The sequence below is a fragment of the Sander lucioperca genome, chromosome 22, assembly GCF_008315115.2.
Source record: "Sander lucioperca isolate FBNREF2018 chromosome 22, SLUC_FBN_1.2, whole genome shotgun sequence".
Classification (NCBI taxonomy): domain Eukaryota; kingdom Metazoa; phylum Chordata; class Actinopteri; order Perciformes; family Percidae; genus Sander; species Sander lucioperca.
The window spans coordinates 15,724,623-15,738,245 of NC_050194.1; the positions used below are offsets into that span (position 1 = coordinate 15,724,623).

The 13,623-nt window shown below is 38.2% G+C and overlaps 2 protein-coding genes and 1 long non-coding RNA gene across 4 annotated transcripts; 2 read left to right on the forward strand and 1 right to left on the reverse strand.

Annotated features, from left to right (window-relative positions):
* The first annotated feature begins 147 nt into the window (after window positions 1–147).
* Window positions 148–4,516, forward strand: si:ch211-28p3.4 (E3 ubiquitin-protein ligase TRIM39). Its single transcript, XM_035997856.1, is given in 7 exon segments — window positions 148–155; window positions 569–629; window positions 757–846; window positions 1,727–1,960; window positions 2,081–2,100; window positions 2,197–2,339; window positions 2,534–4,516. Coding segments are annotated over 7 exon segments (1,134 nt in total). The 3' UTR covers window positions 3,112–4,516.
* casp7 (caspase 7, apoptosis-related cysteine peptidase) lies at window positions 4,102–13,291 on the reverse strand. Of its 2 annotated transcripts, XM_031315321.2 has the most exons (7): window positions 13,076–13,291; window positions 12,799–12,920; window positions 9,043–9,194; window positions 8,815–8,943; window positions 7,307–7,482; window positions 6,869–7,007; window positions 4,102–6,715 (listed from the first exon to the last, which is right to left on the reverse strand). In XM_031315321.2, the coding sequence occupies exons 2-7, from the start codon at window positions 12,918–12,920 to the stop codon at window positions 6,489–6,491; spliced, it is 945 nt and encodes a 314-aa protein (XP_031171181.1). In that variant the 5' UTR covers window positions 13,076–13,291; the 3' UTR covers window positions 4,102–6,488. The 2 variants fall into 2 exon arrangements, with proteins under 2 accessions (XP_031171181.1, XP_035853363.1); XM_035997470.1 differs by lacking the exons at window positions 12,799–12,920; window positions 13,076–13,291 and adding an exon at window positions 10,329–10,516.
* Window positions 10,207–10,761, forward strand: LOC118494239. The gene is made up of 2 exons (XR_004896345.1): window positions 10,207–10,281; window positions 10,457–10,761. It is a non-coding gene; the product is annotated as an uncharacterized LOC118494239 (long non-coding RNA).
* Window positions 13,292–13,623: the final 332 nt, after the last annotated feature.

A 13,623-nucleotide genomic window follows, 5' to 3' on the forward strand; every position in this document is an offset into this window, starting at 1 on the left:
CATATGTCAGTCTGAGCGATCAGTCGATGTTGTGCTCAGATGGAGCCTTGTGGCACTGCTGTGCCATGCCTGCTTTTGACCTTTCCTGTTTGTGTTCATATGCATGGGCCATTTGTGCTATGCATGTAAAATGCCATATTAGTAGGCATGCTATGGTAAGCATTTAAAAGAGGCATCAGCTGAGACTAATTTAACTCTCTCAGGGTGAAGTTGCACTTTAACACTGATTGAACACACACACACACACACACACACACACACACACACACACACACACACGCTCTTATGGGCTTCTTGTTTATGTTTATTTATACATGGAATAACTATTCCTCAAGTCTAACAATGTGTTTGTCCTGCTCCACTGGAAACATTGTTTCCCTCCTCTTGTCTTCAAAGTTTTGATTCATGCCCTCTCCTTAATAAAACAATGCAAGCACATGCTTGCAAGTGCACCAGGACATATATCACAAGGCCACCCTGTGCTCCCCCCTCCCACATAAAACCTTCACATCTGCGACAGGTCTATAAAAAACCCTTGTGGTCGTGGTGTTGCCACCGGTCAGTGAAGTTTTGTCTGCATTACTATAAAGAAAATGAATAGTAACGTAGGAGGGAAGGCCACACATGAAGTAAGCACTTCCACTATGGTTTCTCTTTGGGAAGAAAAGCCAATGTCACCATTGATCAACCACCCTGAGCCTTTGTTCCTTTTACCTGAAGTTCTTGATCTTTTGATTTTCTTCATGTTTTTCAAAGGAAATGCTGCTGAAACATCAGCAGCACCTGCAGAGACAAAGAGATGGCATGGCCTACAGGATGAAGAAGCTGGCAGCTTTGCAGGTGGAGATAACAGTAAGTCTATTATATTGTTTACGAGTGTTCTGTTGTGAGTAGAAATACAATACAGTACAAATTGCAACACCTGCAAAATCTTACATAGTGGACTTTTTCATTTTGTGATTTCTAAAAATGCATCACATTTGATAAAGGTTGGTGGGAAGAGTCTGAATATTGATGTATTAAATAAACTATTGTTTGATTTGATGTTACATACAGCATGTCCTTGTGCTGCTGTGGCAAAGTCACCTTAAGGTTAAATAAATTCTGAGATGCAATTTTTAACATCTCTGTTATCCTGACTGTTTCTTTTTTGTGGTCCTCCTAGCTTTCCATCAACAAAGCACTTTCCCCACATAAAACTGGCTTATTTTTGTTTATTGCACTCTGTAGACACTGTGCTGTATGAAAACTCGTTTTTATAGATGAGGGCCCCAACTATACTGTGATCTAGAGCTGAAATGATAAGTCAGTTAACCAATTAGTTTTTTGGCAGAAAATGAATCGGAAATTATTATTTGTCAAGCAAAAATATCCAAACATTTTTTAAATTGCAAACCATAATTGATTAATTGCGAGGATTTGCTGTTTTTTATTCATCAAATGGCATCATAAATTGATTTGGGGGTTTTGAACTAAAGCAAAACAAGCAGTTTGAAGCTATCAATTTAGGTTTAAGGAAACTGTAAAGGCCATTTTCATTATTTCTAACATTCTTAGATGAAAAAATTGATCGATTACACAAAAATAATTGGTAGATAAACTGCTAATAAAAATACATTTATTGTCATTAATTGTAGCCCTACTATGTTCAGAGGTGGTCATATCAGAGTTTGCTGCTCATATACTGCAGTATGCTATTAAGAATGCATTCCCATGGCCCTCTCACCTCAGAAAAAAAAACAACGCAGTGAAGGAGAAAATCAGGAAAAAATATGAAGACATGAAGCGGGTCCTGGATGAGGATCTTCGGATTACACTGACCCAGCTGGACACTGAGTACGAGGCCATGGAGAAGTTGTTGGAGGACAGGATAGAGGACTGCTACCACCTCACTCAGGAACTAGACCAGGAAATGTTCAACATCGGTGCCAATGTGAAAACACAAGAAATTGACATTCAGGTAAACACAAGGACAAATTTAAAGTTCTGATTTCAGTTAATCAATCGATTGTATTGTCTCAAGCTGTTTTGTCAGTGTTTTTAGATCAGTAATTATTTATTCTTTTTACATCTTCTACAGAATGCTGAAACAGAAAAAAGGTTTGTTCACGTCAGGAAATAACAGCTTGCTACAACATTTAATTTACAAGCACCTTGAGCTGTGCAAGAGGTATTAATTGTTTTGTCTGAAATTAGAATATCTGATACTCTGAAGCGAACTGACCCTGACCTGATTCAGATGGATGAGTTCAAGAATGAACAACTACTGAGTTTCACCATCAACTTGCTGCTTTTCATCCGATCCCAGGTCCCTGTCACCAAGAAACTCTTTCAGACCTGAGAGTTCACCCAAAAAGACAGGTAGATTAATGACATGTGAAGAAGTCTTGCTCTTCTCTATGTCAAAGTTTGCATCTGTCAATAAGTACATGCCGTTTGTGTCAAGTGTTTGTCTTGCTTGTGAACTTGAGTGGAGAACATGACAACTGCAAAATCTTTTGCATAAGACAAAATTTTGACATCTGTTACACAGATGCTGCAGATGTTGTCCTTGACGGTGACACTGCTCACCCCAAGCTGATCATCTCTCCCAAAGGCGACTCAGCCACCTACACAGACACCTGGCAGGATGTCCCAGAGACTCCCTCCCGCTTTGACACCACCCTAAATGTAGTCAGCCGGGAAGGCTTCAGCGAGGGCCGCCAGTACTGGGAGGTAGATGTGAGTGGGAAGACCTACTGGGAGCTAGGGCTCACCTACCCAAGCATCCCGCGCAAGGGCCGCGAGGAGGACTCCTGGCTGGGCCGAGGCAAAGAGTCTTGGTGTGTGGAATACTTTAATGGAGACTACACAGCCTGGCATGGTGGTGTCTAGCATGAGCTGCCTCTGCTGGCAGGAAAACAGTTCACTCGCATCGGGGTATACTGCAGCTTTCCTGGGGGTTTGGTGTGCTTTCTAGGAGCTGATACCATGACCCCGCTCCATTGCTTCTGCACTGGGACCTTCACTGACACTCTACATCAAGCATTATGTCCTGGTCATGACAATGAAGGCACAAACTGGAAGTCCATTAAGATATGTGATGCCTCCCGATCAGCTCCTGTTCTCTGAGGTGGGGCAGGAATGCCTCTGGGGCAGAAATATGTTGCACTGTGGGCTATGCGCATCAGCTGCCTGATCTGACATTCTTAAATTGTGACATTGCATCACCTCCGGGAACTGTGCGTGTCAGGCTAGTCTAAATTTACCAGAAGGAATCCTTTTTTAGACTCACAGATCATGTTGTTCTTTTTCAGCCATTCATGCTAATGTGCTAAGTTAATGTGATGTTAGAGCTGTTCTTCATACTGCAGCAAAGGGTTTATTTGTAATGCTATGATTAGTCATGGAATTGCAGAATTGCAAAAGACAGAAGTTGAATTGGCAAAGGGAGAATTTAATTAATAAATATTAATAAATAATTTGGTTAGATGGATCTGCTTTTGAACACTCAATCAGTATGTTTGGATTTGTCTACTATTAGTTAGCAAATTGAACTTTAAAATAATGCTGGTGATATTACATATTTTTCCAATTGTCAACAAATCCAGTTCCATTTTACTGTAAAAACAATTAAGTAATTTAAAAAAAACATCTGGGCACTGTAGTTTTTTATCAGATGTTACTCAAACAGTAGTAAATAGTGACTTTGTTGGAGACTATTTCCAGCTGTGGATTAATGCACATTTGGCGCTTGAGTGAGTATTTACAACAGCAATTCATTGTTGATTTTGTTTTTTTGTGATATTGGTTGACAATGAGAAGAATAAAGAATGATGACAGCCTTATCCTTTATGTGTTAACAGAAGGCTAAAGATGTTAGTCTACTATTACTATGGATTGCTGAAAATTAAAGTTAACAGTGAGTATAACTTTTTATAGGGACATACTGTATTTCAAAAAAGTCTAAACTGTTACATTTTGTGTTTTTTTTAATGTAATATTCAGTGTATTCATTGCCAGGCTACAAACATCTTCTTTGTGTTAAAAACAAAAAGAAATGTGGTCAATGTGGTCTGTGTTTACAGATGGGCAAGAAAAATAACACAACTCATTACAGAATAAATTCTTTATGTTTAATACAATAAAATGTTCACATGAGCATTCCTCTGTTTTGAAGTTATTTAAACAAGGTATTGCCCCAAATTAAAAAGAAAATTGGGCCAGATTATACTTATAATGTAATTCATTCATTTTTCCAAATCTTTTCAAATATATTCCTGAGGACAACAGCATTTAACACTGGAAAGCATTTAAAATTTTACCCTTAAAAGTATTTTTCCCTCCTTCAATTCCAATCCAAAACAAGTGGAGCAAACACTCCTTTCAGCACAGGCTGGGCACCACATCACTGATCAGAGATCCATGTGTCGAGTTGTGGCTATATTGGACAGGTGCACTGGGTGTAGAATGGGACATGTCTCTAACTTTAGCCAGTATTGAACACACTTCTGGCAACTAGAATTATGATGTAAAAGAGTCACAAAAAAACAACTGATAAAAAAAAAATAATACAAGGAGTGAAAAGGGGAAAATATAATTAAAGCTATTGTTGACGTTTTCCCCAAAGTTAGTGACACATGCTATCATGTGAATAATGTAAAAACATTGCAGCAACAATGAGAGTGTGGATTGTGTATGTTCAGACTTGTCACCACCAGTTATAGCTGCCTCTGTGATTGACAGACTTTGGCACAATAACACAGCATATTTGCAGAAACAAACTTTGTGTAAGTTGTAATGACCATCAGCAAATGTCTATTATATTAAATATGTTATCATATAACTCAATGATATTGATTAATTTACTAAATTATGCAATATTGTTTGAAAACTTGACAAGGTGCACTAAGTGCTTAAAAATAACTAAATTTATCTAAATCAAAGATCAATAAAAAAAAAATTAAAAAAAAGACTTCGCTGGGTACCTCTTACCAGAGTGTAGTGTATGATATGACAATGTACAACAGTAATATACAGTGAAATGTGGCATTTGTGCTTTGGGCCCTAGTCCAGCTTTACACTATGATATTTCCCAAATGTATGACACAGGTTTTGACATTCTTAAGTTCTCTTTCTAGTATAGAAATCTTATGCATGTATCCTTATATCCATTCAAGTTATTAAAGACGAATGTCTTACCAAAAAAAGGGAAATTCATAAACTGAATTTTTGGACCCTGACTAATTAGACAAGTGCGTACTGTAATTTTGATTATATGCAAATACACAAACTTCACTTACCCAGGGTTAAACACCAAGCAAGTGAAGTTTTTAACATCAGGCTGAGTAAACTGGGAAAATGCAAATAATCCTTGGACTATATACTATGCACTTGACTCAAAATCTCATAGAACTAATCACTACACAGCAAAAGATCACACCTTCCTAGCCATACGTATATGACATTCTTTAACATGACATTAACCCACTTCATGGGACATTAAAGAACCTGAGGATGCCAACATGCTGCTACCAACTTAAACTTGCTAGGAAGGCTGAGACACTGAGCCTTTGGCAAAAGCATTGTTGCATGTTTTTGCTCAGAGGAGTGTTGTCTTTCCTGTTGTCTCTTTCTTTTACAATTAACAGCTTAAAACATTAAAACACAGATAGCTGAAAATGATCTGATCCATTTTCCAGATGCTTTTTCCGCCTCCCTCTAACAATTCAATCAGACAGGGTTTGTAATTAAGGCAGGTCCACTATCTCTCTGGCAATCAAAGATGTTTGTTTCACTCTCTTCACTTTCCTAGTGGGAATATCTATAGACTTTCTAAAGGCTTTTAAAACATTCAACTGTCACCTGGTTTCCAATTCAATTTTACTGTGTAATGGTGACAGTATTGTACACTGTACAAATGCATCAGACTGCATTAGACAGTTTTACCATCTACTTCTCTCAGAACACTAAATCATAAATTATTTCAGTTATATAAAACCCATTTCATGTAATAAATGCAAAAGCCACATTTAGCCTGAAGACTCCTGTCCACTCTATAAAGTTCCCTTCAACATCTATTACAAATGCTGGAAAATGGAGAGACACATTCAGATATGATTCCCCCAAACCCACAAAAACTGGCAGTAAATTTTCTGGGCTGGTGGAATAACATAGATATTTCACATGCCTGTCAAAAAAAGATCAGATTAAATGTGACGCCATTATTCCGAAGAATAACCTGAAGAAGAGGAAGAAGTTTCACCATCAGCACATGAACGTGGAGTGCCACTGTAAATATATATATATTTTTCTCTCACGGAGTGCTTGTTTTCGGACCCAACTACACATACAAAATGGCATATGTGCTCCAAATGTGCAGTGTCCTGCTGGGCCTGAATCATCCCTGAATGCTTTGACCGCATAGTCGGCATCTGAAACAGTCAGTTGGTCAATCAGTCAGTCAGTCAGTCTGTGTTGTCATACAGTACAGTCAGTTAGTCTGGCGGTCAGTTGAAATACAGTTCTTTCGTCAGCATAGAGACTACACAGGGAATCTGCTTCTTCTCACTGAAGCGTGGGTCTTCAGACCAGGACTCAAAGCTGGTGGCCACCATGTAGTTGACCCGTGTCAGGATCTGCATTATCTCCAGCTGTTTGCCGAACTCGTTGAGGACGTTGCAGAGCGCCTGGACAAACCAGGAGCCGCGTCCAGGGTTCCTCCATGAGTAATACCCTGGAAAATCAACATGAGTCACTGAAATGAGGCTCCCAAGTGCTTACCGATAGATCCAGCACAGGTATGTGACAGATACCCAGGACACTTCCACTTCAAGCATTAGTTGATTTGGCAATAACAATATATACTCTAAAACAAAACTTGGTTTACCTGGCACAGTGGAGTAGGCAAAGAGGAAATCTGCCTCTACAGGGATCTTATGTCTTGGATTAGCATCTGTCTCCAGGGTATCATTTGGCGGACCCGAATCTGTCTGTATACCATCATCAAATTCGGAACCCCGGCAAGCCTGGTGAAGTAAATGAAATGACATTTCATTGTGATCCTGAGTAGCTTTCTCAACGATGACCTGGTGAAGCAATTCAAAATTAACTTTTTTTAAAAACTGAGATGGGCAAAATTTGACACAATAGCTATCATCTCTCCGTGGGGAGCAACTGAAAGCCATTTTAATCTGTCTTCTCAATAAAAACAACTCACTCAAAAGTGGTGAACTCAACACAAATCTACAAGTTAATTAACAACTGTACAACATTTTGTTTTATATCACACTGTCATTTATAAATGAAAGTCTTCAGAACTTCGTACCTGGATGAAGAAGAGTTTTGGCTTTCCGACTAAGCTTTTGCACATGTCCCCCCTGAACAATGAGGTCATGGACTTGATGGGCATGGCTCCGTCTGTTCCGTAGATCATGCCCTCCTCACCATGGCTTAGCAGGATACAGGCGAAACACGAGCTGTCACTATGGTCTTCCTCCGAGGCTGACCCATACACACACAAACAAACTCTTAGCTCGGCTCAGGCCTATACTTCTAAATTAATGAATAATATCAGTAACTTAATGGATCTGGAGTTTATTTAGCACTTAATTTCGTCTATCAAGAATTTGATCAAATTATAAATTATAAACTTAATTTTGAGGAACTATTAAAGGAGTTACTATTAAGTTAATACTAAGTATCTTAAAATATATAGCTTCTAGATAGTGTCCTCGGAGGAATTTTAACATTATACAAGACTTTTGTCTGTAATCATTTACATTTTAATTTGTGTATTATTTAAATAGGTTATCATTTTCTAATCTTATAATAAAATATTGCCCCCCAGCATATTGCCTGACCCTAACACAAAGCAGTGTTCATCCCTTTAGAACCATGAATGTGCTGAGCAAATTCCATAGTAAACTGCCTATAATAAGATATATAGTGTGCAAAGTTGGTAGCCCAAGGGGTTGCACTGGAAGGAAGTGATCATCCGCAAGGGAACACAATGTGCCGATTAAACTTCATGACAATCTATCCATTTGATTTTTAAAATGTATTGTGAACTACTTGGAAATGTTGGCCTGATATTGATACTAGAGGAAAGGTTGACGGTTCACCAAAATGCCATGGCATCTATTCTGCAGTTGTAGAAGTATCTTGTTTTGGACACAGTGTTAAATCGAGGGTCGGACCTGAGAAAGAAACTCTAACAACTATCGTCAGGCCTCGCTGCTACATGGACAAAATGCGTGCAGATTCTAAGGAATAGCAACCATTAAAAGGTCATATCATATTATATTAAAAAAGAAAGTCCATTGGTGTTCCCAAAGGCCTGAGAGGTGACTTTCTGTCATTAAACCAAGCCAGTAGAGCCGCAAAAGTATTAACCTTTTGGTGAAATTGGTAGCACCTTCATTAGGATTTATGTAATTACTTATACAACAGCGCCACCTGCTGTCTGACCTGGTGGTTTTAAGAAACAAAACATGCTGTGACAGTCATGAGAAGTTGTGCATGTAGATCACACTGATCATAACTTTACTGTATGTAATTTAAAACTAAGAATCTGGTAGAGTGAGGTACAAGAGTCCTGCAATAAATCTTGTCTTTGTGAGTGTTGTTAAAACTGTTTTTCACAGGTGTTGATTCAACCTGTTGTGAACTACCTTAGTATGAAAGAACATCTGAAAATGTTTTCATGGTGTTTTTTGAAAGGTTTCTCTATAGTATATCTTATGTGTTGTGATTGGTATTGGCATCCTGTTAGTTCAACATTGTTACTTACCCACATGAAAGAAACAAGAAAAATGTGAGGACTTCACTACTTACCCTCTCTGAGAAGACGCTCCATCTTCTCACATGTCTGATCATTGTAGATGAAGACATCGAAGCCCAGGCTCTTGAAGCATTTGAACAGCTCACCTGCATCTCGGTCTGTGCCGTTGCGTACATTCATCCCTGCCAAGACAATCTGCTTAGAATACACACTCTTTATGCAATAAGATAAGGTAAAATTAAATTAGGTATACAATGTGTTTGAAACATCCTTCGCTGTACCTGTCTTTTCATCAAAGTTTTTGTTGTTGATGATGATGCACTTGCCCACTCGCTGGTGGCTCATCTTATACTGGAATGTTGGTGAAACAATTCTGTAATGGCTTTCAGAAGAGTAGTCCTGCTCCCGCGTCTGGCCATCCTTATTCTTCTTACTATTAAGAGTCAGAGAGAAACAGAATATAAAGGACAGTTACAACTTTATGGTAGCACTTTTTTAACATTTATACTTAAAACTTAACCCCTGCAATATTATTTACTTTTGAGCTGCATCTAATGCAAAATGTTTTAAATTCAGCTGATCTTTACAAAGGCTGCAACTTTTGTGGATATAAAATAGATACACACAATCCACACAAATCACATGCATAATATTATTCCTTTGTTAATGTATAGACCTTACACAACAAACAAAACAAAAAATAAACATAAATGAGAACAGCAAAAGGAATAAAAAATAACAATGAATACAATAAATAAATACAAATGGACAGGCCATTTGATTTTTTAATTTCCATAAAGTAACTCTTATCTTACATGGCAGCATCTTGCAAAAGTGAAACATTTCCTATTAAATATTCTTGACTCCTACAGAACATGACAGTCTTTTGATCCCAAATGTTTCTACACATAGGTTACTTCAACATAAGTAAATGTCAAGACTTCCAATGCAAAGAAAACTCACATGTAACTGACTCACTCTGATCCACTTACTCAGAAACCTAAGAGTACATACATTTTCAAATAAGGCATTAATATCACAGCCAAATTTGGTCGCAGTAATCCACTATCGGGTTAAAGATGAAACTAGAAAATGTTTGCTTAGCGCAGATATGAAAAAAATCACAACCACGTCAATGTGGATTGAGCGAGAGTTAATCTTCCACGAGAGGAAATTCTCACAGACCTGTCATATTTCTATTCTTTAAAAGATGCATCCAGATAGCAAAGCCAACAGTGGCCCATTGGGGGCTCAGAAAATCCAGGCTTGTTCCAGAAGAGCCTAGTCATCAAGTTACTTAAGCATGGGAACAATACACAGCAATGCGCACTAACAGTCTCATGCACATACACCCACAGGCAGCCCAGCAATATTCTAACAAACATGTGATCCAGAACTTTTCAAGCCCCCCTCCCACTTCCAAATTGTGCCAACATACTGTACCAAACAATTGCACGAGGGTGGGCAAAGAGCTGCAAATCTGTGTTGCTGTGGGCTGGGCATGGCAGAAAGAGGAGCAGGTAGGAGGCTGGTGAAGAGGAATATGAGGCGGTTGTGTCCGTCTTACCTTGGTTCGTCATTAAGCGCTACGCCACTCTGCATCTGAAATGCGTTGGTTTTGTCTCGTTTCTTTTTTTCCCCCAAAAAGAGTACGTTTCTCCAGACCTGGCTGCTTAATTTTTGGCTGTGTGCTAGGATACTGACATGCTCTCTGTACTGGATGGACACCTGACTGGGCCAGCGGATGCTGAGGACAGGGGCGGCGCACTGTGAGCCCCCTGAGTCAGCAGCCTCGCTACCACACCAGTGCTTTCTAAAGACCTATTCACACATGGCCCCTGAGCCTCGTTCCCTGCTGAGGTCAGACAGGGCAACAAGTTGCTCCTCTGCTGACAAGCACATAATCCACCTGTAACGACATACATACTGTAAGTGCCTAATTGCCTTAACTTTAGAGCTGGATGCACAAGAAGATGTACAACTAAAAAAAGATCCATTACTCATAAAAAAATAGCCACTTTGTACCCACCTTAACATACAAAAGAATTACTAAAAACAAATCTGGTCATCATTAATTTTGTTCTTGGTTTAAAGCAAGATTTAGCCAAAATCTAACAAGTTAAAAAAAAAATATAGACAATTATCATTACAATCAAGGGCGTAGGTTTTCTTTCAACACTGGGGTGGACACATTATAACCTGGGGTTCTGGAGCATCAAACACTTATTTCCTGCATTCTGGTGAATTTTTATGCAACAATTTGTGCCTTTTTTGCATACATTTATTGTACAAATGTATCTATGTAAAGGAAAGTATTATTATTTAGTTATTATTATTAATTATTCTCCTATATTGTTAAAAACTCAAATTCAGGTGTTTCTTTTTTTTAAGGAACCATGTACATCTCAATGACAAATCTATTAGAGAATGAGACCTTGTTAAAGCCATAATAAGCTCCAAAGTTTAAATCTACATTACAGACAAGACATTTAAAATCACAAGAAAAAGCCTCTCGACATTTCCGACCGCATATGAAGGCAGCTTCATTTTATAGACTATACATCTGCCCATGCACATATTATGTATTATTGGCACATTTTGCCTCTTTTTCCTTATGCAACAGTTATTTTTTATGTAGATATTTGTTTATAGTTTATTTCTAATAATATTTAATATGTTTGTTTCTGTATCCACAATTCACCAAGGCAAATTCCACAGAAGTGTAACTTATTGTGGCAATAAACCCTTTTCTGATTGTGATTCACTACAGAGGTACACAGTGCCACCTTGTGAGTCAAACTGGAACAGAGGCTACTCCCTAATGTCAGTCAGTGTCACACTTTTAAAAGACAAAGTCAAACACAAGACATTGTGAAAGGGCCCAAACTCTATGATGTCACACTGAATTCACATATCAACAGTATCTCTGCTGTAATACAGTCTAATTTTGAGCAGCCACTTGAGGACTGACATCAGTCCCAAAATTGACATTAAAATCGTTTCCACGCTCCTTGCCCCATTACACTAATTAGGCTATCCAAAACTGGGTTGCTGTGTCAAATCAAAAGGTATGAATTTCATAATTTTTTGATTAGTTGAGGCTAAAGAGGAACAAATGGCGCCAGCATGTACAAAGATGTGTCATTCTTACTGAAAGAGCATAGTTGTGTGACGTTTTTCATCTCTTCTTCTCATTGTAAGGAGCCCATAAAAAACAGTTTGAGTTAATAAATATGAGTGTGCACATTTAGTTAATTTCTAAGTGGTTTAGCATCACAGCAATACTTTATCGACCATTCATTTTTGTTATTGTTTGTTTTTTGTCCTTAAGTTGAGGGGAGGTCTGTTGTGGCTTCTTGACCTCTCCTGACACATTTATTTATTTATTATTATCTGGATTTTATGCAGTTTTATTGTGTGTGCAAATAAAATAAATGAATAATTAAAATTAAGAAAATGTGCAATTATGATATGAGAGATATATGTCAATTTGCTGTTAAAATAAAGCACAGCTAATATTCTTTTAAACTGGATAACCAGCATACTGCTTTATAACAGTATCAGGGGTGAAAATAGGGACAAAAGGACAAGCCACAGACTACCAAAAAACTATCACTGAAGAAAATCGGTATTACTGAAGGCAAGCAAAACAACAGAACAATGTAGATACATTTAGTAGAAAACCACACTCTCAATAAAGGGGAACAGGATTGCAGCTGTAAAGCACTCAAACCATGTGTATTTGGTTATGCACAGCCTTCTCAATGCCACACAAAAGAATAACAACTAATGGCAAGACTCACCAGCAAAATCTCAACAACTAACATTGATACAAGGCCACAGATGACAGGACCCATACGTTATTGTGCTATAACTCCCGTATTAAATAACCAATTATCGTACACTAACTGGAGAGGGAATAATAATGAAAGTAAATTTGAAGTGAATTAAATTCCTTATGGCCCAAACTCTTATGTAAGTGACGTTATGGGTTTCCATGTCCACATAGCTACAGGAAATAATGAAAAGGAAGTCACCTCCCGAACAGAAGAAATCTTCCTTTGCGGTCAGGTTTGGCGTCTGTTTGGTCTCCCGTCAGCGTCCCTTCCTCAGTTTCAGCTCCACGTTCAGTTGGCTCAGCAGGTTCTCCAGTGGCCATCTACAGTTATAGCACACGTATTAATTGCAGCGTTATGGATTGATTAACTTACTGTACATTATGACACCTATACGAGTCCTGATCAGTTTAGCGCCAAAAAGTTGTTAGCGAAAACAGTTTGCAATTTAGGAACAGATACGTTAACATGAACTTACACTCGGATTCGTGTTAAATGTGCTTTGACAGCTTAGCTAATGCACAAAAGTGGATCGATCTTAATTCTCCAAGGTTTTTTGCCGAGTTTCTGTTCCTGACAACTTGAGAAAGCGAAAGAAAGTTCAGCGTGAGGTCTCTGAGGTGCGTGACTACGTCAGAGCCCTGCGTCACATTTGCAAGCGTCTATGAGTCTGCCCAGTCTGCCACATTTCACATTCTTAAAAAAATAAAATAAAACTCATATTCATATTGACATGCAAATAGCATACAGTCACTTTTAAATCAAACTCTACAGTGTATCTTACATATCGGACTTGATAAGCAAATGTAACAAGCAGAATATAGAAAACTGTAGTCAATATGTAAACATTGTAGACTGTTATGGTAAACATAGATAAAACAAAGAATATTAATATGACATCATAAGACAAATACCCCACACCATATGGTTATCATGCACTCACTGTTTACAGACTACCACAATTATGCAAAGTCCCTGATCAGTAAGAGAACATGTTGTAGCCTACTGTTGAATTTGTAACCTGCA